We start from the raw sequence: 23,075 nt of genomic DNA, 5'->3' as shown, positions 1-23,075 counted from the left end.
GGAGGTCTGTAGTAGACACCTAAGACGAGATCTTATGTTGCTGCCGCCACCCATGGACAATTGTAACACTATAATCCCATTTTAACTGCTGGGTGCATCCTATGGAATCAGATATTGTGTTTTGGTAAAGTGCTAGACTTCTCTTGCTGAAAATTCATTCTTAAATTGCAAATTCAGGGACTGCATAGGATAATACCAAGTGAGTTAAAGTGGAACCATAGTGCTTTGATCCCTGGAGGACTATATTCACCCTGAAACTGCCATTTTGCTTTTCCAAAAATTGGAAAAGGACATCTTGAGGGTGCAGTAGGTCATTTTAAGCCAGTCATTTTACAGGGTTTGAAAAATGTCCCCTTGGGTCTCCAGCAGGGCTGCCACCAAAGGACCCATAATAGTCAACTGTGCCCCTTGAGAGTTCAGGAGGTACACGTAAACATTTGTCTTTCTCCTTGAGTAAGTGTGGTTTGGGGGACCAGGAGTGCAAAACAATCTGGAGCAAGCTTCAAACACTTTTGAAAGTCAGTTGTTCCTTGTCCTTGCAGTGGGAGATGGAAGGCTGGGCTGTCCAGATGAAGCACCATATGATGCTATCCATGTAGGAGCTGCTGCACCAGTTGTGCCACAAGCAGTGAGTGATTTACATGCAGTAATATTTGTTTGCGGTGAAGGAAATTAAAACAGCAGGCAGAATGCTTAAACCTGCTTTAAATAAAAAATTCTTTAATTAGGTTTGCATTAACTAATTTATCATAATCATGGAACTCTTTAATTTATTACAGCAATGAAATAACTCTAGCATCTGGAATTGGAAGCTATGTTATTATGTATATCCTACTTTTTCTCTCTTAAAAGGAATTCACAGCAGCTAATTTGTATATATATAAAGGTCAAAGTCTGTATCACAAAGGTTGTTTTAGGTGACAATCCTGTGGCCTTTTGTGGTGTCACTAGATTGGCTGTTGCTAGGTGAAGGATTGGCTGTTGCTGGGCAAAGTGACCCTCTGTAATGTCATTGGGAAAGAAAGTGATGTTTATGAGGGAAAGCGAGGAAGGAAGGAAAGAGTCAGAAAGATCTCCATGTTGCCATGGAGATATTTGGTACCTTCTCAGAACTGGAGAAGTGAGAAAGGAGAGGGGGGAGGAAAGAAATAAAGAGAAAAAGAGGGGAAAGAAGAACAAAGGAAGGGCGGGAGGAAGACAGAAAGAGAGGAGGAGGGAAGGGAGGGAGGGAAGGGAAGGGAAAGAGAAAAGATATGAGGGGAGTAAAAGAGAAAGAAGGTATGAAAGCAGCCCCTCCTTCACCTAGACCATTGGTTCTCAACCTATGGGTCCCCAGGCGTTTGGCTTGCAACTCCCAGAAATCCCAGCCAATTTACCAGCTGTTAGGATTTCTGGGAGCTGAAGGCCGAAACATCTGGGGACCCACAGGTTGAGAACCACTGACCTAGGCAATACTGGGGAGATATGCTCGTCAATAAATTAAAAAAAAACTTTTATAGTAAAAGCTCCAATCTTTTTGCATTTTAACAGCTTATGAAACTTAAGTCATTTTAAGCTGTCCCATATTTTCTGCTTCCAGAACATATTTTGCCAGATGCTGAATCTAGAGAATGCTGAAGGAGAGAACTTTATTTGGTCTGAAAATTCTTGCCATTACAAAGTTCATGAAAACTTGATAACTATAAGGTTCTGGGCTTTCCTGGACCTTATACTACACAGTTACTCAGTTTTTATACAGTGTGCCAGATAAGGATCTTAGAAGTACATATTGTGACTGACTTTTTGTATAGTTTGTGACTGACTTTTTTTTTTTTTACAGCTTATAGATCAGTTAAAGCCTGGTGGAAGGTTAATATTACCTGTTGGCCCTGCTGGAGGAAACCAGATGCTGGAACAGTATGATAAGCTAGAAGATGGCAGTGTCAAAATGAAGCCTCTGATGGGAGTGATATATGTGCCTTTAACAGATAAGGAAAAGCAGTGGTCCAGGTGGAAGTGATTTTCTATTTGACTTTCTTCTTCCACACACTTACATTTACAAGGTGAAAGGGTCTTCATTCTTAAGAGGCTAGCTTGCAAAGCTGCTTTGCGCACTGCTTCCTGCTTGACTATACCACTGAAAGCAACCTTTTGCATTGTTACATCACCATGCGCATGTTTTTGATTGTGCCCCATTAAATACTGAGAAAAGATTGTTGCATGGATTGCTCTTATTTTATACTTGTCTGTGGCTTCTTGCTATTTTGAAGTGGTGACTGACTATAGTTCTGTAGCTTCTCTTTAATGTACTACATATTCCTTCATCTTGAAACTCTTCTTACTCAGATTTGGTATATTTCTATGATAGAAGCAATATCTCTACTAATTTTTGAAAATCTAACTGTTCTGGATTGTGTGTGTATATCAGGAGTGACTTGAGAAACTGCAAGTCGCTTCTGGTGTCCTGGATTAGAACAAGGATATTGTCCTTGATCAAATGCAAACCAATCCAAATTCTTAATGTTTCAAATTTTCAAAACACTTTATGTTTTTCAGAATTGCAATGTTTGTAATTTTCTTCAAAGTGGTGACCAGGCTTTTTTATTGATTAAGCCATCTGCTCACAACAGGTCTAAATTATATTGGCTGTGGTCTAAGTTTGCTCAGTAGTTCAAGAAGGATTTAACAGAACTATTAGTACGAAAAGCCTGCCAATCTAGTATACAAATGGGTCACCCAGTCTTCATTTGCTGCTTGGATAGAAATATTTTTGCATTGCTTTGTTGACAAGAGCCCTACATACACTGTGATTCCCCTGAAATACATAGCAAAAAATGACTTCTGTTAAAATTATAACATTCACAGACATGGGGTTGTAACATTTAAAGTGAGAGGAACATCTTTGTATTAATTAATGGATTCATTTTTTAAGTTGTCTTTTGTTGACAGTCAACTACATTCCTGGAGCAGTACTGAGAAACTATTTTTAATAATAACAATCTGTGATAATTACAGCCTACTAAAAATTGACACAGCCTATTTTTATATTAGCAGGCTTAAATTGCAACAGACCTAGTTCACATACCTAAATTGTCCAAAGAGATCAAGAATGGAGTAAGTTAATAATTTTCGGTCATTATGTCACCGTACTCTCTTAGTAATGAATATTTTGAAGCTTTCTAATATATTCTTAATGAAACAGGTTAGCACTTACTTAGTAAAATGTTTGTATCCACCCTCTATTATGAGATCTCAGGGTGTCTTATAAATGCACTACCTTTCCCGGCCAGGTGTTGCTGTGGCTTATGGGAATCATTTGTCAGCCAGGTGGAATAGCAGTGAATAGCCTTGCAGTTTCAAAGCCTGGCCGTTTTCTGGAGTAGCTGGAGTAGCACCCTCAATCAAAGAACCGCTATGAAGCCTGGCTACTTCCTTAGTAGGGGAATCCTTGTTTGGCCAGCTTGAACTGCACTGAATAGTCTTGCAGCTTAAAAGCCTGGCCGCTTTCGACATAGGGCATCCTTGCTAGGCCAGGTTGAATGGGACGGAGTAGCCTCATGGCTTCAGAGCTTGGGGGTTTTCTATCTAGGGGAAATATTGGTTGGCCAGGTAGAATAGCACTGAATAGCCTTGCTGCTTGCAAGTCTGGCCGCTTTCTACCTTGCAGAATCCTTGGTTGGCCAGTTTGAATAGCAATTAATAATCTCAGTGTGGCAGGTATGAATGCTGCAATTAGCCACCTTGATTGGCAATTAATGGCCTTGCAGCTTCAAAGCCTGTTTGCTTCCTGCCTGGGAGAATCCTTTGTTGGGAAATGTTAGCTGGCCCTGATTGTTTCCTTTCTGGAATTCCCAATTTCCCTGCTTTCAGAGTGTTGCTCTTTATTTACTGTCCTGGTTTTAGAGATTATATTGTTCTGTATTATTATACCACAGTAATTGTTTCATATTACAGTAGAGTCTCACTTATCCAACATTCGCTTATCCAATATTCTGGATTATCCAACGCTGTCGGCCTTTTAGTAGACAGTGTTTTTGTAGTCAATGTTTTCAATACATTGTGATGTTTTGGTGCTAAATTTGTAAATACAGTAATTACTACATAGCATCACCGCGCATTGAACTACTTTTTCTGTCAATTTTGTTGTATAACATGATGTTTTGGTGCTTAATTTGTAAAATCATAATGTAATTTGATGTTTAATAGACTTTTCCTTAATCCCTTATTATCCAACATACTCACTTATCCAACGTTCTGCCAGGGTGTTTATGTTGGATAAGTGAGACTCTACTGTATATTTATAATCTTATATTATCTGCTTAGAACTGGATTATATGAGGCTCCTTTTACACAGCTGTATAAAATGCACACTGAAGTGGATTATATGGCAGTGTGGACTCAAGATACACCAGTTCAAAGCAGATAATATAAAATTATAAATGGGTAATATAGCAGTGTGGAAGAGGCCTGATTGAAGCGGCCCTGGGTGCCATTAAATGGCTGAGTGGGTTGCTAGGAGACAAAGTGGGCAGAGCTTAGCGTTCTAACTGGCAGCAATTGGGAAAAAAACAATTATTCCTCTCCCTCTAATTAGGACTTTATTTATGTTTTTTTGTTTTTTAATGTCTAAACACAGCGGGGATGACCATGTCTTTTGTGGCCAAGTTTCGTGGGTTTTGGGTGTATAGTTTCGCTGTTTACTTTAAGTTAGAAATGGTCAGAGCATTTATATATATTTATAGATTTTAAACAGTAAGGAAGTATAAAAAATTATACAATAAAACAATTCGATTTTATATTTTAATTTTTTTAAAAAAACGATAAAAACCTTAGGTTGAATTAATAAAGCCAAAAGCTTTTATCAAACACTGTCTAAGTGTTTCTCATAGTTGTTTCCAGGTGAAGAGTGTTTGAGTACTGTCTTTTATAATTTTTCATGTGTTGGTAGCAGAGATGAAAAATGTGTCACAGAGTCTACTTGTGTCTTTTTTAGCCTGAAAAGGACTGCCAGTGGGTATGAAGTACAATCATTCTTTTTTCTATTGTGTGGAGGTTGCATATCTTATGTCCTCATTGCTGCTCCTGGATATTAAGAGGTGTCTTATAGGCATCTTGCTAAGATTTGGGATAGGAATTTGGATGGTGTAGGTTTGTGTGGATAATACGGATAAGAGTAATATGGGTAAGGGAGAGGAGTGGAATGAATTCCATAGGTGTGAGAGGGAAGTGGAGGAAAGAAATACTGCTGCATTAGTAGTTGAGGAGGCAGATTGTGTGCACATTTCTGCTCACTTTACAGACAGAATTACTACTTATGGGTATTCTGGTACAGTCTATAATAGATATCTCATTTTAATTAAGATGAAATGTTTTCAATTTATTATTTGAAGACTACATGAAAGACCTTAAAATAAAACTTCAGTTTGAAAATATTTGTAAATATTCATAGTCATATATTTTAACAGCTGTCCAAACATAATTACATTTTGAAGACCTTATAGCATTCATTATTAAGGATGTTGTCCAAAGGAGTTAGAGACGTTAGAGCAATATTTTTTTCAAAATGTCAGCTTATACTCCTAGGGAACCATGCCCAAAGCCAGTATACAGAAGACCAGAATCTGTAATCAAGACTGAAAGTCTATAACTGTTACCCGATCAAGCTGGCCAGGGTTTATGTTAACATTTCAGAGACTTTATTGTAAGTTATCTTCATGCTTGGAGAGATCAGATGCATCTGTAGTGGTTTTCACAAAGCTTACTTTACAGTGAACAAAATTAGATTTGGGCACTTTCAAATACTGGTTTTCTCTTCACTTGCCTTAACTTCTGCAGTGCACTGTTTTGGTAGCTGTCTTTGCAAAATAAATGCTGACATTAGCCATGCAAACACTGGTCATTGAACAATTGAAATCAAAGCATAATTATTTCCATTTTTCCGGACTATTTTAAATTTGATTGAAGATAAGATAAAAATAAAAAAGAGAAAAAAGGAAAAAATCTAAATAAGGCATAATTATTTCTTAATTCACAAATAAAATATATTCCTGTTTACCATTTTTCAGAACATTAAACATTTTAATTGAGCACAACAGACAATCATTAGGAAATTCAATTCTTGTGTTTTTAAGTTTCTGTAGCTTTATTAGTAATGATCATGCAAAACAAACATCTTTAAGTATTATGCAAAAATAGTTAAAGCCACAAAAACACAGGTCTTCAGAAGATCATCATCACAGTCGAGTCTCGCTTATCCAACCTTTGAGCTAGAGATGGCTCCTGTTGATGTCCTCATGCACTAAAGGGTTACTGAGAGTATATAATTTGAATTCACACTCTGTCCAATCAAAGAGAAAAAAATGTAAATTTTCCAAGCTCTCCTTTGAATTGGTGTCAGGCTGGGGGAGGGGGGAACCAAAACATGTTCCCAGTGCTGTTCGAAACACTTGAAAAAGTACTGATTGCAAATGTTCTCCAAGCTCTTGTTTTGAAAAGAAAAAAAGTCTAAAGTAACCATTATTCAAAGCATACCACCACAGCAGCAGCACACAGAGAGTGAGAATATTAAAAAATCCAAGGTGAGAAATCATGGAGTAATTTATATGAGTTGTAGGAAATAGTTAATATACAAAAAGTCATGGTTATGATTTCAGACGTGTCTATATCATATGACTCAATGATTTAAATCTAAGAATACTAGCATCTGTTTGTCCACAGACAGTGTCATAGTAAAGCTGTGTAAATTTCCACATTTTTTCAGTAGATTCTATCTGGATGTGTCTTCTTGGTTCTTTGATTAAATTGTACATGTATTTTTGCTTCCGTTGAGTCTATGAAACTATGGGTATTTGGGTGCATAACTAAGACATTAAAATATATTGGCTTCCAGTTTTTTTACTTGGGAAATGTGGGAGGCACTTACCATTTAATTTAATTTAAAATATGCTTGGAAGCATAATCAACATTAACCTCACTACATGGCTCAAAATAAGCGTCCTAAGATGCTAAAAGCCTTGGGGGATGGAGTCCCACGGCAGCCATCAGATGGCATTGCCTGTGGCTCCGCCCCCAACCGGGTTAAGAGCATAATCAGACGCTTCCCATGTTGGGCTGACTTCAATGGAGCCAGCATGGGGCCTCCCCACAAGGGCGACACTTTCCCGATATGATGGGGAAAGCGTCGCAAGAAGAAGCTGCATGCGGGGGGGACAAATTCACTGTGCTGATTCCTCTTTCCTCATCGGAAGCCAGGCAAAGCAAGAAACTTTGCCTGGCCTTTATGATAAGGTAGTAAGTAAATAGATTTTTTAAACAGATTAGTGGGCATTTGCTTGGACATATCATGAGATTACATGGCTCACTGGAATAGACAATACTGTAATGATCAGTCAAGTGAAAGGATGGATTGATTCAATCCAAGAAGCTACAACCCCATGCTTTTAGATGACCAGAGCTTTTGGAGCTTTCATTGATAGAGTTATCACAAACTGAAGACAACTTAATGGCAAATAATGAGGGCAACATTTTTGCTTATGTATTGTCAATGTTACTGGCAAATTGTTTGAGAAATTACTAAAATGTGGGATTTTTCTATTATAAAAAATCTTCAGACATATCTGTCTTAGAGTTGTGATTAAAGTTATGATTTTCTTCAACTATAGGACAGCATATACTACAAGGACCTATCAGGTAGTGTGAATCCAGGTGGTTTAGTAGGTTCAGGATAAGAGAGAACAAATCTTGCATAGAGCAGTATATTCTGGATACTGTTTTTCATGTTTCTAGTTCACTGCCTTTTTGAGTTCAGTTGTGCATGCTGCCATTTCATGCTAAAATACTGCAGATATATGCGCTTTTGCATATAGAATAGATGTTATATGATTCATAAGAATATAGTGGCATTCTCTGCATGCCAATGGCTTCAATGGATTTATTTTTTATGTCTGAAATTTGGACAAAAGTTAGCATGAGTAAAGCATCTGTAGAACTGATATCTTCATTGAATTAAAATATTCGTTAAAGATCAATTGCAGTACAAAATCAAGCAAACACTATTTTTTCTGGCATTATTAACTAGTACACAAGTATTCAAACAATAAGTGTAACTATTGCTGGAGGGAGCCACACAGATTTGTTCTAGTCTCAGTCTTTGTTCTTTTTTTTTAGATCTGTCACTGTCACAAGTTTTATCGAATGCTAGACTGATAAATCGAGATGAGGCCACTGTTGTGCACAATTTAATATTATTTTATCATTTGTGGTATACTATAGTTGCCCAACTGCTTTTGACATCCTTACCTCATTGTCCCAACAAGAGTGATAAAGATGCCATTCTTCCAATTCTGTCAATAGAGCTTCAGCTGAAGTAACAAATCCAAGTCACCTGGTGAGGTTTGACCCAAAATATTTTTTCTAAGGTCACCACTTTACTGAGTCTACCAGGCTAGTGTAGAATTTTTTTTTCCAGATAGTCGGATTTTTTTAAAGCAGCAATAAGAGACAATGAAAATGCTTATGAATAGGTCCTCTTTCTTGATGTTTTTCTACTCCAAATCACTTCCATGGTTATGAACCCCATCACCAGACCAGGGTTTGCATTAATGACTATTTTGGTCCATAATGATGTTTGCTTTTTCGACAAGACATGCTTTTTTTAAAACAGAAGTATTGTCAACACTATTAAGCCTTTTGTAACAAAAATAATAGTTGTTTGAAAATGAATTTCTGTTAGTAAAAGCAAAAGCATTAATGTTTTCAGGAAAAATGTATCCATGTCATTTACCTTAAAGAACAAATGTAAAGAGTAGACTTGTAATTTTTGTTTTAATTATTTTTGCAGGGATGAAATGTAAAAGCTATGTCATCTTATCCAAACATCGTGTTAACAGTGGACTGCTCATCTCCAGTTCTTAAAAGCTTTTTCAACACCAACAGCATTGCAGCTTGTTTTGGACTCTGTTACACTGTTATCAGCATGGAAACGTGTGGTGTTTTTATTTTGTAGAGATTTAATGCAAGTTAATGAACTGATGGAAATTTAAATTTGGGCAGGCATTTCTTTTCAACATGCCCTTATTTCAGCCATTTAAGAAAATGAAGTATGTCTGCAGAAGTGCAGATAAACCTGCAATCTGTTTGCTCTTATTTTGGACTTGGAAACTTTTATGAACACATATTTCTGTTCCAGTGTTCATTCATCAAACTGCTTACCTGCACTTTCTGACACTACATGCACACTATAAGATTCTTTGTGTTCAGCTGTCTTCTAGATGCTACTAAATGAGATGAAGTTCTTCAAAGCTGTCAGCGTGGTATCATAGACAAGCATGTAGTTACAATCAGCTGCTTTCCTCCCTTTACAAATAAAAAAATGTATATACACTTCAAGACATCAGAAGTGACAGCTCTTGTTGTAGATACTGCTGTTCGGGATGGACATAACTGACATAGTTTCCTTTCCCCTCCCTTGTTAGAGAAACTTAAGAGACTCATAGTTAAGTATTGTTTCTAGCTTGATGTACCTGAGTTTACTATAACAAATACTGTGTAAGCTATGTCCTAATCATTGAACAGTTAATGCAGTGCTGCTTTGCCAAATAAAACTGAAAACAAAAAAGTGTTGTAAATAATTGTTTTGAATGGGGAAGTTCCTTGGCAATTGAGCAATTGCTGATTGGGGACACAATTTATGTCCAGGAATGTGGAAATATTCATGTGATCTTCATATTGTGCCAGGGGTCAGAATGTGTTGAATATGAGCTCCCAGATCTGTTTTTGCAATTTCCTAGACCAGTGGTTCTCAACCTGGGCCCCCCAGATGTTTTTGGCCTACAACTCCAGAAATCCCGGTCAGTTTACCAGCTGTTAGGATTTCTGGGAGTTGAAGGCCAAAAACATCTGGGGACCCCAGGTTGAGAATCACTGTCCTAGACCATCTCCATTGCATTCTTGAATACTGAGGGGGTAAATATCGCCCCACATCAGTCTGTTGTCATTGCAGGAAGCATCCAGCAGTGCAGACGGCTAAAATGCACCCACTTTCATTCATTTATATAGTGTCATCACTATACATGGCTAAAGGAAAGACAAAATCACTGGTATTCCCTGTTCTCAGATGTGATACAGAGACATGATACAAAAATAAGAGTATGGTAGGGTTGGAGGGGATTAAGCCCAGCAGATTCTGCCTCTTCATTTCCCCCTCTGATGCCAGGACGGTGGTAGTTGAGATGGATAATGTTTCATCTGCTTCTCAGGCTAGGCCTGATGGAGCTTATTTCCTCCCTCTGAAATTAGGACATTGGCATTTGGGATGGAGGAAAGGTCTTGTGTTGTGTTTCCTGTAACAACTTCATTTGGCACTTTCTTATGCCTGGCTTCCCTCTCTCCAAACAAATCAGAGGAAGAATCTAAGGTTTATTTTAATTCCATGGTTTATTCTATAGTCTCTTAATCTGGCATGTTGCAAGACGGAGGAAGTACAACTAGAATGGCAGATGTTGCTACTGGGTTCAAGCTCATAGTAAATACTGTATTTCTTCAATTCTAAGACATACTTTTTTCTTATATAAACAATACTTAAAATGTGGTGCATCTTGGAATCACAGGTGTATCTTTTGGACTTTTGTTGGTAACGGTTCTGAAATTGGGGTGCATCTTACAATAGGTGGCATCTTACAATTTACGAAATACAGTAAATCAGAAAAATCTGTGGCTTGTTTATCTATATTTATTGCAAACAACAGCAGCTGGGCAGTGTATACCAGTAGGCTGTTGGCTGTATGGCCAGGGCTTTCATACTTTGGCTCATCATGATAAACACAGCCAAAAGGCCAAAGGGCCAAATCAAAAATGAAGCCATCATCACTTTTCAGATATAAAGAAGGAAGTTTGGGTTCTTAAGGCCACATTAAATTTGATGGAAGAAATGAATTAATATGTTGACACAGTAAAGGAAACACCAATTGTTTTTTCCTTCCTCCTTTCTGTTCTCAGCTTCAACACCCAAAATAAATTGGAAAATATTTTTAATTATATAAACAAAATTCTGCATTATGTGAAAATGATGTGAAAATTTTTAAAAGTGTAACACTATAGTTTGGTTCTTATGTTACATATTTAAATTTATAAATGTTGATTTTGCAAAAATGCAGATCTCATCTTCTCTTAAGCACTTAAGACAATTTTACCTAATTCTTGTCAAAAGGAAAACAAATACTGTGCAACAGATCAAGAATAAAATAGGTTTATTTTTCTTAACACATTTGGATTGGGAAATTGGCAATTTGGGAGTCTGTGGTAAGTTATTTCATTAATATAAAGAAAGCATACCAAGTAGTTGTGTCTTTTCTATAATGATTTGTACCTGGGCCCTCTGACTGTAATGCATTTATAAAGTTGGATAAAGAAGAGGGTTCACACACAATAACATACGCAAGTTACACACTTCACTGTATAATGCTTCTTACAATGCAGTCAATAGTTTTAGACAAATGGACAAACTCTTAATTGGTGTAGTTACTGAATCTTCTCTGCTGTGAAGGTCCAATTAGGCAGTGTTGTCATCAAGATTAAATGACAAATCCATTGTCCACAGAAACAATGGAGCAAATTGTTGAACTGGAAACTTGGACTGTATCAGAATGGGAAGTACCACTCTAGAAAGAAGGTAGATACCACATATTTCATATTAACTTTTTTACAAATAAAAAAAACACACCAAAATGGTACAATTAGAAAAGCAGCATAGCAGAGGGCAACCTTGCTTACAGTCTTTCTCCAAGCTGTGATAGATTTATATTTTTATTCATGGGATGATCTATATAATGACATGCTTTAAGTGCACCTTAATGGCTATCTTGAATGACCAATTTATCTACTATCTTATCACCATCTGGACTGATGAGGCAGTAGGGCTTAATCTTTCACTTTACTAAAGGCCAGGACTTCTGTATTGTGATTTATACATTCTCAAGTACCTATAGCAAGAAAAAGGTGTCTTTCACCATTTTTTTTTGAGTGTGTGGATTGATAACTGAGAAGCCTGGTAAACACGATTACTAATTTGATCATGGCCACTTCTTTTAAAATCTGAAAAATATAGGACTAAGAAGGAAATAAGCTCTCAAATTGGAGGAAAGGAGTATAAACCTGAGATGACATAAATCTGTCAAAGAGATTTTAGGCAGATTCAAAGTTGACTGTTACATACTTAAGTTTAGAACAAAATGATGGAATTGTCATTTCCTGGGGCAAAGACAGGAGGAGAGAAGTTAACAAGCATAAATATGAAGAACAAGGAAGGCTCCCAGGATAAAGCTAAGATAGCACAGCTTTTCCATGAAACATTTAACGGGATCTACGAATGTGTAACAATGTTGTGATTTTGTGGCTGCTGGGAGCTGCAGTTTTATATGTGATGGGTTGTTTTAAGACCCCCATGTACAGCTTGCAATGCAGCAGAAGCTGGTAACAGAATAGCAAAGCAAAATACTGCCGGACATCAAGCTTGCTACGTCACAACAAAACTGTGTTCCATTTCTAGTCCAATATAGTTTAACTAGAAAACGTTCAAGCCTGCTTGTGGCCTCTGGATATGTAAACTGAAACAAGCTCTTATAATCTATGGTCTGAATTCAATTCCCAACTGAAATAGACCCACTGAACTAATAAGTGAATGGTAAACAAATGCATGCCTGAAAGACTGAGTTGGATTTAGGCCAAAATACCCCACAGAAGCAACTTGCCAAATGCAGTAATTTCCACAATCAGTAACACACTTCTAGTTCAGTGATTCCCAGAAATTTGGTATTTCAGCTCCCAAAATCTCTGACAGTTGGCCAAGCTGGCTGGAGCTTCTGGGAGTTAAAGTGCCAACCCGGAGAGCCAAAGGCTGGGAACCATTCTTCTAGTTTGACACCTCTTGAACTGATCACAATGCCAAGTAATTTTTAAAAAATAAATCCTGTAAAGAGCTAAATTAGTGATGAAACATTCTTATGGGGGGAAAGAGAGGAAGTACTTTCTCACTTAACATCATACACTGTGGCCAATGTAGTAGCAAATAATATGCACCTAGTGGTACAGTGATAGAAAATGGCAATATTCTAGATACTGCAGAATTGCAACTCCCAGTATTTCTCACTAACAGCTATGCTGACTAGGGCTAATGGGAGTTGCACTCAATAGTTCCCACCTCTGATCTAATATGTTTAATTGAACAATCCACGGCCTGATGTATCCCAGCTACTGGCAGTAGGATCACACTGCTTATTACACTAGCACAGCAATCCCAGAAACTGACACTGGGATTCTAATTGCTGTTGTCAGGTTGCACAAAACTATATTGCAAATTGGGGAAAAAGATGGAGCATAAAGAGCAGGCAGCAGGTTTAGGAGTTCTAAAAGCGAATCAGAAACCACATAAGAAGCTCCGGTCACATTACTCTGCACAGTGAAATCGCAGTAAAAGGTTTGTGAGATTGCTACAGACACAGAAAATAATAAGTCAGAAACCCATCTTGCTGCCAGTCAAGACAGTCACAGAACTCTGGCAGGGAAGCAATTCAGTATGCTGTTGCAACTACACACATTTAGTCTGCCACAGACTTCAAAAGAAAGTTACAGAAGATGGCTGATCCTTCTTTGTCTAAAATATGATTTTTGTTGTTGTTAAAAAAAAAAATGCAAGAGGCACACTTTATTCCGGAAAGCTTGAGAAAAGAGAAATAACCTGAATCCTCCTTTAGAGATACATCCCATTTATGAGGTAATCCGATTCCTCTGACATAATGGGCCGGGCTTTCTTAAGTTTCTGTCTCACTAAACGCAATCTGCAAGCTACCATGAGCAGCAGCAAAGCAGTGATGGCCAGTCCCAAGGCTAAGGGCAGTACTGCGCCTACAAGGAAAAAAAGCAGTTAATAAGTGTTAACACACTGAAAAAGCAGCATTGCCAATTTTATGTATTGAGTGTTCTGTATTAAGAATAGCAGCTAGAAAGCATGTACTATAAATCTGCAGAACAGAGGTGAGTGATCTCTACTGGTTTATAGGTGGATTGAATTTTAAGTGCTGTTTTATGTATTTTAAACTGGCTTTAATTGTTTTAATCATTCATTTAGATAGTTCTAGCTTTTATTCTACATTAATGTTTATTATCTTTAGGTTTAAAATTGTATTTTGCATTGTTTTTGCCACTGTTTTCCATTTGAGTCTCTTTAAGAGGAAAAAAGTGGTATATGAGTAGTAGTAGTAGTAGTAGTAGTAGTAGTAATTTATTGTAAAAGTCCAGTGTGTTTTAGCTTGTACAGAAATAATAATAAAGCTTTATTATGTCCCAGTCTGGTTAATGGGAAAGTGTATATGATTTCCTGAAATTTCTGCCAGTGATCTAATTGATGGCCCTGAAGAAGTGCAACCTATAAGGAATATTTTTATTTATTTTATTTACAACATTTCTATCCCACCCTTCTCACCCGAGGGGACTCAGGGCGACTTACAACCAGCAAAATTCAATGCCAAACAGATCAATAAAAACAGCAACACATTTAAAACTATTAACAATAATCCATAAAATACATTAGTCAAGCTTAAAACATATAGTTACTTAATACCATTCTTCCAAGGAACCATTGCACATAAACATAAGTTCGGACCATGTCAATACATTACTTATTCATTAAATGTGCGCACAGAGCCATGTCTTAATGTTCTTCCTGAAGCCGAGAAGAGTTGGGGCCTGCCGGGTGTTACTGAGGAGGGCGTTCCACAGCTGAGGAGCCACCACTGAGCAGGCCCTGGCCCTCGTTCCCACCAGCCGCGCCTGCGAGGCTGGTGGGACCGAGAGCAGGGCCTCTCCAGATGATCTTAGTGTTCTTGATGGTTCATAGGAGGAGATACGTTCGGACAGGTAAGTTGGACCAGAACCATTTAGGGGTTTGTATGTCAAAACCAGCACTTTGAATTGGGCCCAGTAGCATATCGGCAGCCAGTGGAGCTGGCTTAGCAGGGGGGTGGTACACTCCCTGTATGCTGCCCCAGTTATTAATCTGGCTGCCGCCCATTGTACTAATTGGAGCTTCCGGGCCGTCTTCAAAGGCAGCCCCACGTAGAGCGCATTGCAGTAATCCAAACAGGATGTAACCAGAACGTGGACCACCATAGCCAAGTCAGACCTCCCAAGGAATGGGCGCAGCAGGCGCACAAGTCTTAGTTGTGCAATGCTCCCCTAGCCACCGCTAAAACCTGGGGCTCCAGGTTCAGCGATGAGTCCAGGAGAACACCCAGGCTGCGAACCTGTGTCTTCAGGGGGAGTGCGACCCCATCCAACACAGGCTGTAACCCTATTCCCTGTTCAGCCTTACGACTGACCAGGAGGACCTCTGTCTTGTCTGAATTCAATTTCAATTTGTTCGCCCTCATCTAGTCCGACACAGCAGCCAGACACCAGTTCAGGACCTGAACAGCCTCCTTAGTGACAGGTGGGAAGGATTGACAGAGCTGGACATCATCTGCGTACACTTCACTTCTTCACTTCACTTCACTTTATTTCTTAATTAGTCGCTCTCCACCAGAGTGCTCCGAGCGACTTACAATTTAAAATATCATTCCATAATATAAAAACATTTAACATAAAAACATTCAACAGTGACTATTTGGCAAATTAGATCTGATTTACTTAAATGCACAACCAAACAGCCAAGTATTGAGCGCTTTTACAAAAGGTCGTAACTCCGACATTGCTCTAATATATGGAGGCAATGAGTTCCACAGAATTGGAGCATAGGTCGAAAAGGCTCTACGCCATGTAGCTTCCAGGTGTACCTCCCTAGGGCCCAGTACATATAGGAGATTTTCCTGGGAGGATCGAGGTGACCACTGATGGAAAAACGGAATGAGGCGGTCCCTAAGATATAATGGTCCTTGGCCATTTCGAGCTCTAAATGTCAGCATCAGTATCTTGTAAGAGATCCGTTGTTCTATTGGTAGCCAATGCAGTTGTTTCAGAATTGGTGTAATATGGGATCTTATAGATGATCCCGCTAGCAGCCTGGCTGCCGCATTTTGGACCATTCGGATCTTCTGGATTTTTGTCTTTGGAAGGCCGGCGTATAAGGCGTTACAATAATCCAACCTAGTGGTGACTGTTGTATGGATTACCGTTGCCAATGCTTCTGTTGAAAGGTAGAATGCCAATTTCCTTGCCTGGCGAAGATGAAAAAAGGCCTGCTTACTTATGGCAGTGATCTGGGCCTCCATCGTCAGCGATGAGTCCAACACAACCCCAAGGCTTTTAACAGTAGCAGACAGAACAGAACTTCCCCATCGAAATCAGGCAGTGACTGGATTAACTCTGGTGGCTGGTCGGGCCAGAGTATCTCAGTTTTTGCGGGATTCACTTTTAGTCTACTCACTCGCAGCCAACTCATCACTGCTTCCAAACACAGCTTAAAGTTCTCAGGAATCGTGGTTGTCCCAGGTTCGAGACGCAAGAGTAGCTGGGTATCATCTGCATATTGGTAGCACTCTATGCCAAAGCTCTGCACTAGTTCAGCAAGTGGTCGGACGTAGATGTTAAATAACAGGGGCGAAAGGATAGCACGCTGGGGAACTCCACAGCAAAGGCAAGAGCTCTCAGAGCTTTGGCCTGACCACTCCATCCTCTGTCTCCAGTCCTGGAGAAACGAATTGAACCACTTAAGAGCTAAACCTCATATGCCAGACATAGCCAATCGATGGATCAGCAAGTCATCGTCCACGGTGTCAAATGCAGCTGTAAGGTCTAAGAGTACCAATAGCACTGATCCACCTTGGTCTAACTGACGACGAATTTCATCAGTAATAGCTACCAAGACAGTCTATGTCCCATGACCTGAACGAAAGCCTGATTGGAAGGGGTCTAAGCCTGCCGTCTCATCTAAGAATTGCTGTAGCTGTCCCGCCACTGTCCGTTCAATCACCTTGCTCAAAAATGGAAGGTTTGAAACTGGGCGATAGCTACTAGGTATGGTGGCGTCTAGACTTGGTTTTTTCAGAAGAGGGTGAACCACTGCTTCTGTAAGACACTCTGGGAAAATTCCTTGTTCCAAGGAGCTGTTAATGATGTTCCTTAAGGAATCTTGTAATCCCTCCCAGCACTCCTTAACTAACCAGGAGGGGCAAGGGTCGAGGGAGCAGGTAGTTGGTCTTGCTGCAGCTAGAGTCTTTTCCAGATCTTCCATTTCTAATGGCACAAAAAGTTCTAGAAGTTTGTCAGTAGATGGCCAGAAAGCCTCTAGTTCCCTCGATGTGTCCTCTGTGGGAGGTAGCCCTTCATGAAGCAGTATGATCTAATTTATGAAGTAGCTCTGAAAGGTCTCTGCTGTAATAGCTTGACTGGCCATATCTTTGGCTGGATGGATTGGATTTATGATGTTACGAACAATTTTAAATATTTGAGCAGGTCGAGATCTGGCGGAAGCTATCAGTGAGGAATTATATTCTTTTTTGGCCTCTCTGGTGGCTGCTTCATAGATTTTCTGATGTATTTCGAGAGCCAACTTTGATGTTTCATCAGGTTTCTTGCGCCATTTACCTTTTAATCTCTTCCGCTCAAGTTTCATCTGACGTAATGCATCCGTAAACCACGGAGATCTATTCTGGCAAGAGCGAAAAGCCCGTTTAGGGGCAACTATATCTAAGGCAGTTGACAGATTTTTATTCCAGTTTTCCACTCGTTCATGTAGAGAATCAGTAGTGTAATCCAGTTCTTTAAAGAAACTCAAAAGTCTAATAGGATCCATCAGTTTCCTCGGCCGCGTGAACATTTGTTCAGTCTCCGGACGCTGTGGTGGTGGACTCTTTATTTGGGTGTTCAGGATGTAGTGATCAGACCAAGGAATCTCTAAAACTGAAGTCACTTGTATTCCTATACTAAAAATCAGGTCTAAGGTGTGCCCAGCTCGATGAGGAGGACCGGTCACCATTAATGAAAAACCTCTTGTTTCCATAGATTGTACTAGGTCTCTTGCTATCGAAGAAGACAGCAACCTATCTGAATGTACATTAAAGTCTCCCAATACGATGAGACTTGGGAACTTCAAGGCCCAGTCCGCCACAAGGTCTAATAACTTGGGGATGTTCTCGTTTGGGCCCCCAGGGGCCTGATAAACTAAGAGGATAGTCACACTTTCCCTAATAGCCAGTGTCAAACCTATACATTCAATACCCATAACATCAGGGGTAGGAATAGTTCTAATGGAGAAATGATTGCGAGCCACTATTCCCACCCCCCTCTCCTCGACCCTTCTTTCGAGATCTTTGAAACATCTGGAAACCTGGCGGTGTTAGTTCATGCAAGGAAATATTATCACCTCACCCTAAAACTCCGAATGATCTCTCCCAGTGGCTTCATGTATATGTTGAACAACATGGGGGACAGTACTGACCCCTCCGGGACCCCACAAGACGATGGTTGTGGGGTCGAGCAGGTGTCCTCCAGTGACACCATCTGGGAGCGACCCTCCAGGAAGGACTGGATCCACTGCAAAACAGTACGTCTGAGACCCGTCCCGGCAAGGCGCCCCAGAAGGATACCATGATTGAAGGCCGCTGAGAGGTCCAGCAGAACCAGCAGGGACACACTCCCCCTGTCCAGTTCCCAGCGTAGATCATTGACTAAAGTGACCAAGGCTGTCTCGGTGGCATATGCCCTAAGATACCGAACACATAGCCATGTTTGGTTTGACTCATTCGGCTTTGAACGCCACACGCACTCTAATTCCCTCTTCTTTCGCTTCATCGCTGCCAGCTCCTCGGTGAACCAAGGAGATGGTTTAGCTTGGGTACTCAAGAGGGGACATTCCAGAGCGATCATGTCTGTTGCCCTAGTCACCTCCTTATTCCAGAGAGCGACCAGAGCATCAACAGAATCACCAGCTGAGGTGGTGGGAAACTCCCCAAGAGCCGTCAGGAATCCATCCAAATCTATAAGCCTCCTGGGGCAGACCATTTTAGTAGGTCCTCCACCTCTGTGGTTGGGGGGTGCAGTAAGTTTAAACCTGATCAGGTGATGGTCGGTCCATGGCAATGGAGCAATGGTAAGCTCCTCCACCCTGCCACCTTCCTCCCATCCCTGGTAGAAAACCAAGTCAAGTGTGTGCCCTGCTCTGTGGGTAGGGCCAGATACTAGTTGGGACAGCCCCTTGGTTGCCATGGTGGCCATGAAGTCCTGAGCCGCACCAAAGGGAGTGGTCTTGGCATGGACCTTGAAGTCCCCCAGCACAATGAGCCATTGGGACTCCAACGCCAGGCCCGAGACCACCCCAGCTAGCTCAGGCAGGGAGACTGCAGTGCTGTGGTGTGGTTGGTACACTAGCAGAATCCCTAAACTGTCCCGGCCCCCTACCCTCAGATGAGCACACTCAAACAAGATTGTCTGCGGTATGGGGCACCTGGTCAGGGGAATGGACTGCAATCCCTCCTCCCCTCCCTCCAGATCTTGGGTGCTGCTGCACGGTATAGCCTGATGGAATATCTTTTCTTATTTGTTCCTGCATGCAAAACCAAAGAATTTCAGTTTTTTCTCTCCCTGCTCTGCAAGGGGGGGGGGGGGATACATGGAATTTTGTGCAATTTTTGAGCTCAAAAATCTGGGGTTTGACTGGGGGAAAATCACTGCATAAAGACACATGCTTTTCCTGTGCAGACAGTGCACATTTTGCATGAAATACATGGATTCCTGGGAAAAAAAATTTTTTCACAGAAAATACATGCAGAGACCATCCTTTGGATTTTTGCACAGGAACCTAAGTGTATTTGTACAAATTGATATCCAGTTTGTGCAAGAATACAGATTCCTGCAGATCAAAAATGCACAGAGTTTCCTGCACAAAACCTAAAGTTTTGCAAGTTTTGTTCATTTTTGAGCAAAGTAGACATTTCCTTCTACAAATCTTCTAGTTTAAATGAAGTTTTGAATTTCTGATCCTTAAAGTGAAGATACAAGGATACAGTACATGAGATTTTTGTTTGGTATTTTGTAGTGTATCTAACTTCACTAGAAGTTGAAATGCATTAGGCTTTTAAAATAATGAAGAAATAAGTAAGCAACTATCGATCAGCACATGGAGTTCTGCTTCTTCTGCGTACTCATCAGTTTTGCTTTTTATACATCTCAGCAGTTCTCACCTTTGCCCAAATCTATCCCCTGTCCTTTTTAAAAGATGGAACAATATGCAAAATAAATCTATACCTGTGGTGAATATGCTCCCTCCCACAGCATACTTTTAAAATCAAGCTGGGTTTTCCATGATCAGAGGGAGAGAAAAAACCAGAACAGCCACTGGGAAAATAGCCACTGGATAATAGTATTATATGGATTCCTTATCAAAAGCAAGTGTGAAAAATAGCAAATCTATTTTCTGTCATGCTTGATATTATTAACTGGTTATAACATTTTAAATCCAGGCTGGAAGAGTTGGCTTAAGGGTTTTTTTTCCAGGCTGTGAGAAATTACTGCTATCACTCAACGGACATTGTGCAACCTTCCAGCTTCCCTAATTGATTAAAACAGCAACAATCAGAAATCTCAATTGAAACATAAAGAAGGGTTGCAAATTGATGGCCTCACACACTGGAGATTGCATGACACTTTGTAAATGAAGTGGTGTATTTGTTTAGTTAAAAAGTGGTTTCCAGGAGTGGAGATATGGAAGAAGAGATGAGGGCATTCCGTTCCCCAATTGAAATTCCCCAAATTTCTAGTAAACTTGCCTTGACACGAGTGGTATCATGAGGGGATTGGGAGTGGTGGTGGTGGTACAAACTGTACTGGGTGACACCATCCAAGGGTGTGACATCAAAATAACTCTGTGTGTGTGATCAGAAGCTACCCATGCATGGTGAGCTCCAGGAGCAAAGCAGCAAGCCCCTCAGAATGCCATGGTAGGTTGTTTCCCCTCAGGTGTCCTACAGCTTCCTCTTTGATGTGGCAGAAATCTGCCTCCACCAGCTGACAAACCTTACATAGGGAATCTTTGACACCATAGATGGGTAGCAGTAACAGAGGAGGCAGAAACTGAGCAAAGCTGCATGCCCCATTGCTGGTCAGGAGGAACACAGTGGAAATGATGGGAGGGAAGATAGCCGCAAAAGAAAGCATCTGCCCCAGCCAGAGCTGTAGCTAAAATGCAAAACCAGCTGAGGAAGTGAAGGAGGTTGAATTAGGAGAGGAAGGGGCTAGATTTGCAGGACACCGATGGCCAGGAGGACTGCATAGGCTCTCTTTTAGAGGAGGTCCATGGATGGTGACACCATGAGTTACAGTACTGGGGGATACCAACTCTAGTGGTACCATTGTTTGCCCCTGTTCTTTGGATGTCTAAATTATAGCTCTAAATGCTCCACTGAAGTTTTAAAGTAAGTTACTGCCATGTGACAAATGTGGAGATCAGAGGGAAAAGTTAATGATGGTGGACACAGAAATTTGATCGGTGGTGGAATGTCTTCACTGTTTCTCCTCTCCATAGCCATAGCCCTGCTAATTTGGAAGCACTTTGAACTAGGGTTGTTGTATGTCTTTCGGGCTGTGTGGCCATGTTCCAGAAGCATTCTCTCCTGACGTTTCGCCCACATCTATGGCAGGCATCCTCAGAGGTTGTGAGGTATGGAGAAAACTAAGCAAAGAGGTTATTTAAGGATGCCTCTGGGGTATCCTTAAATAAAAAATAAAATCAGTAAATAAAAAGCAATACTCTGAAAACAGAGGATTTCCAGACATGAATCAACCAAGGGCAGTTAACGACTCTAAACAAAGGATGCCCCAGAGGCAGGAAGAAGACAGCAGATAAGCTTTTCAATGCTAATTAAAGTGATTAACTACACAACATTCACACTGACCTCTCTCACCCTAGACTTTCCACAGATATATATTAACCTCTTTGCTTAGTTTTCTCCATACCTCACAACCTCTGAGGATGCCTGCCATAGATGTGGGCGAAACGTCAGGAGAGAATGCTTCTGGAACATGGCCACACAGCCCGAAAGACATACAACAACCCTGTGATCCCGGCCATGAAAGCCTTCGACAACACACTTTGAACTAGTCATCCCCCCTCCTCCCAAAAAAAAGGAGAACCTTTGGCAAGGGTGGATTTAATACTCATGCTGATAAGCATCTGTATGGCCACTGTGTGATGAGATATTGAACGAAGTCAGGGCAAGCATGGATCTTATATGCTTACTTCAAATTAAATTCCATACCAGGGAAAGTGTAATGTAGTCTCTTAATTACCTGCTTCTGGGACTGGATGGCTTTTTTCATTTTGTGCGCCCTTTAATGACACAATGTCATCTTCATTCTTATCATCTGTGTCTTTCCCTGAGGTTCTAGAACCTGTAAAAAATGAATCAGGAGATGATTATGTCTCATTAATTCAGGAATAATTTGCTCTATAGTCTGCCCTGTCTCCAATGTTTCATTAACTATAATAAGTGCTGAAGTTAGAGTTGGTTTTCTTACAATATAAAAGCTTATTTTAGCTTAGAAAAGATTAACAGAATGCAAAAAAGTGGAAGAGGTATTTTTGTGCTTGCCCCACTATATTTTATGTTATATTATATAAATGGGTGAGTTACAGCTCATAGGAAAAAAACCCCAAACAGAACATCCTAGTATGTTAGAAGTAGCACATAGGTTGCAAATTTAGGGAAGAGCTTTCCAGAACTGTATTTGCTTCAAATGGATTCGTATACAAGTTTATCCTCAGTAACATGCTGTCCTGTTTACAATGGAAATAATGTGTGACTAAAGTTGCAGTTGTGTACATAAAGAATGGGAATTGTGTGGTCCTCCAGCAATTGCTGAACTGCAGCTCCCAGCAATCCTTACCTTTGGCAATAGTTTCCAGGGCTGCTGGGAAGAGCAAGCCAACATCATTTGGAAAGACACATGATTCTCATCCATGTTGTACACTAATCTATTTTTTGGGGGGGGGTTCGTGTCAGGAGCGACTTGAGAAACTGCAAGTCACTTCTGGTATGAGAGAATTGGTCATCTGCAAGGTCGTTGTCCAGGGGATGCTTGGATGTTTGATGTCTTACCATCCTTGTGGGAGG

At 40.3% G+C, this 23,075-nt stretch overlaps 2 protein-coding genes across 9 annotated transcripts in view; one reads left to right on the top strand and one right to left on the bottom strand.

Annotated features, from left to right (window-relative positions):
• Positions 1-9,366, top strand: part of pcmt1 (protein-L-isoaspartate (D-aspartate) O-methyltransferase) — a 30,444-nt gene extending 21,078 nt beyond the window's left edge. The window contains exons 6-9 of one of the 4 annotated variants that reach the window (XM_062977565.1): positions 543-628; positions 1,820-1,989; positions 3,034-3,093; positions 8,819-9,366. In XM_062977565.1, coding sequence (XP_062833635.1) covers positions 543-628; positions 1,820-1,989; positions 3,034-3,055 — 278 coding nt within the window. In that variant the 3' untranslated portion in view covers positions 3,056-3,093; positions 8,819-9,366. Of the gene's footprint in view, positions 1-542; positions 629-1,819; positions 2,043-3,030; positions 3,094-8,818 lie in introns of all 4 variants that reach the window. The other 3 variants (XM_062977557.1, XM_016995880.2, XM_062977581.1) reach the window with 3 other exon arrangements.
• Positions 9,367-11,208: 1,842 nt separating this feature from the next.
• Positions 11,209-23,075, bottom strand: part of lrp11 (LDL receptor related protein 11) — a 31,081-nt gene continuing 19,214 nt past the window's right edge. For 2 of the 5 annotated variants that reach the window (XM_062977505.1, XM_062977514.1), the window contains 2 exons: positions 22,252-22,353; positions 11,209-11,636 (listed from right to left, as the gene is read on the bottom strand). In XM_062977505.1, coding sequence (XP_062833575.1) covers positions 11,617-11,636; positions 22,252-22,353 — 122 coding nt within the window. In that variant the 3' untranslated portion in view covers positions 11,209-11,616. Of the gene's footprint in view, positions 13,879-22,251; positions 22,354-23,075 lie in introns of all 5 variants that reach the window. The other 3 variants (XM_062977493.1, XM_062977507.1, XM_062977499.1) reach the window with 2 other exon arrangements.

The sequence above is a fragment of the Anolis carolinensis genome, chromosome 1, assembly GCF_035594765.1.
Source record: "Anolis carolinensis isolate JA03-04 chromosome 1, rAnoCar3.1.pri, whole genome shotgun sequence".
Classification (NCBI taxonomy): Eukaryota; Metazoa; Chordata; class Lepidosauria; order Squamata; family Dactyloidae; genus Anolis; species Anolis carolinensis.
This window is presented reverse-complemented; position numbering and strand designations above follow the sequence as displayed.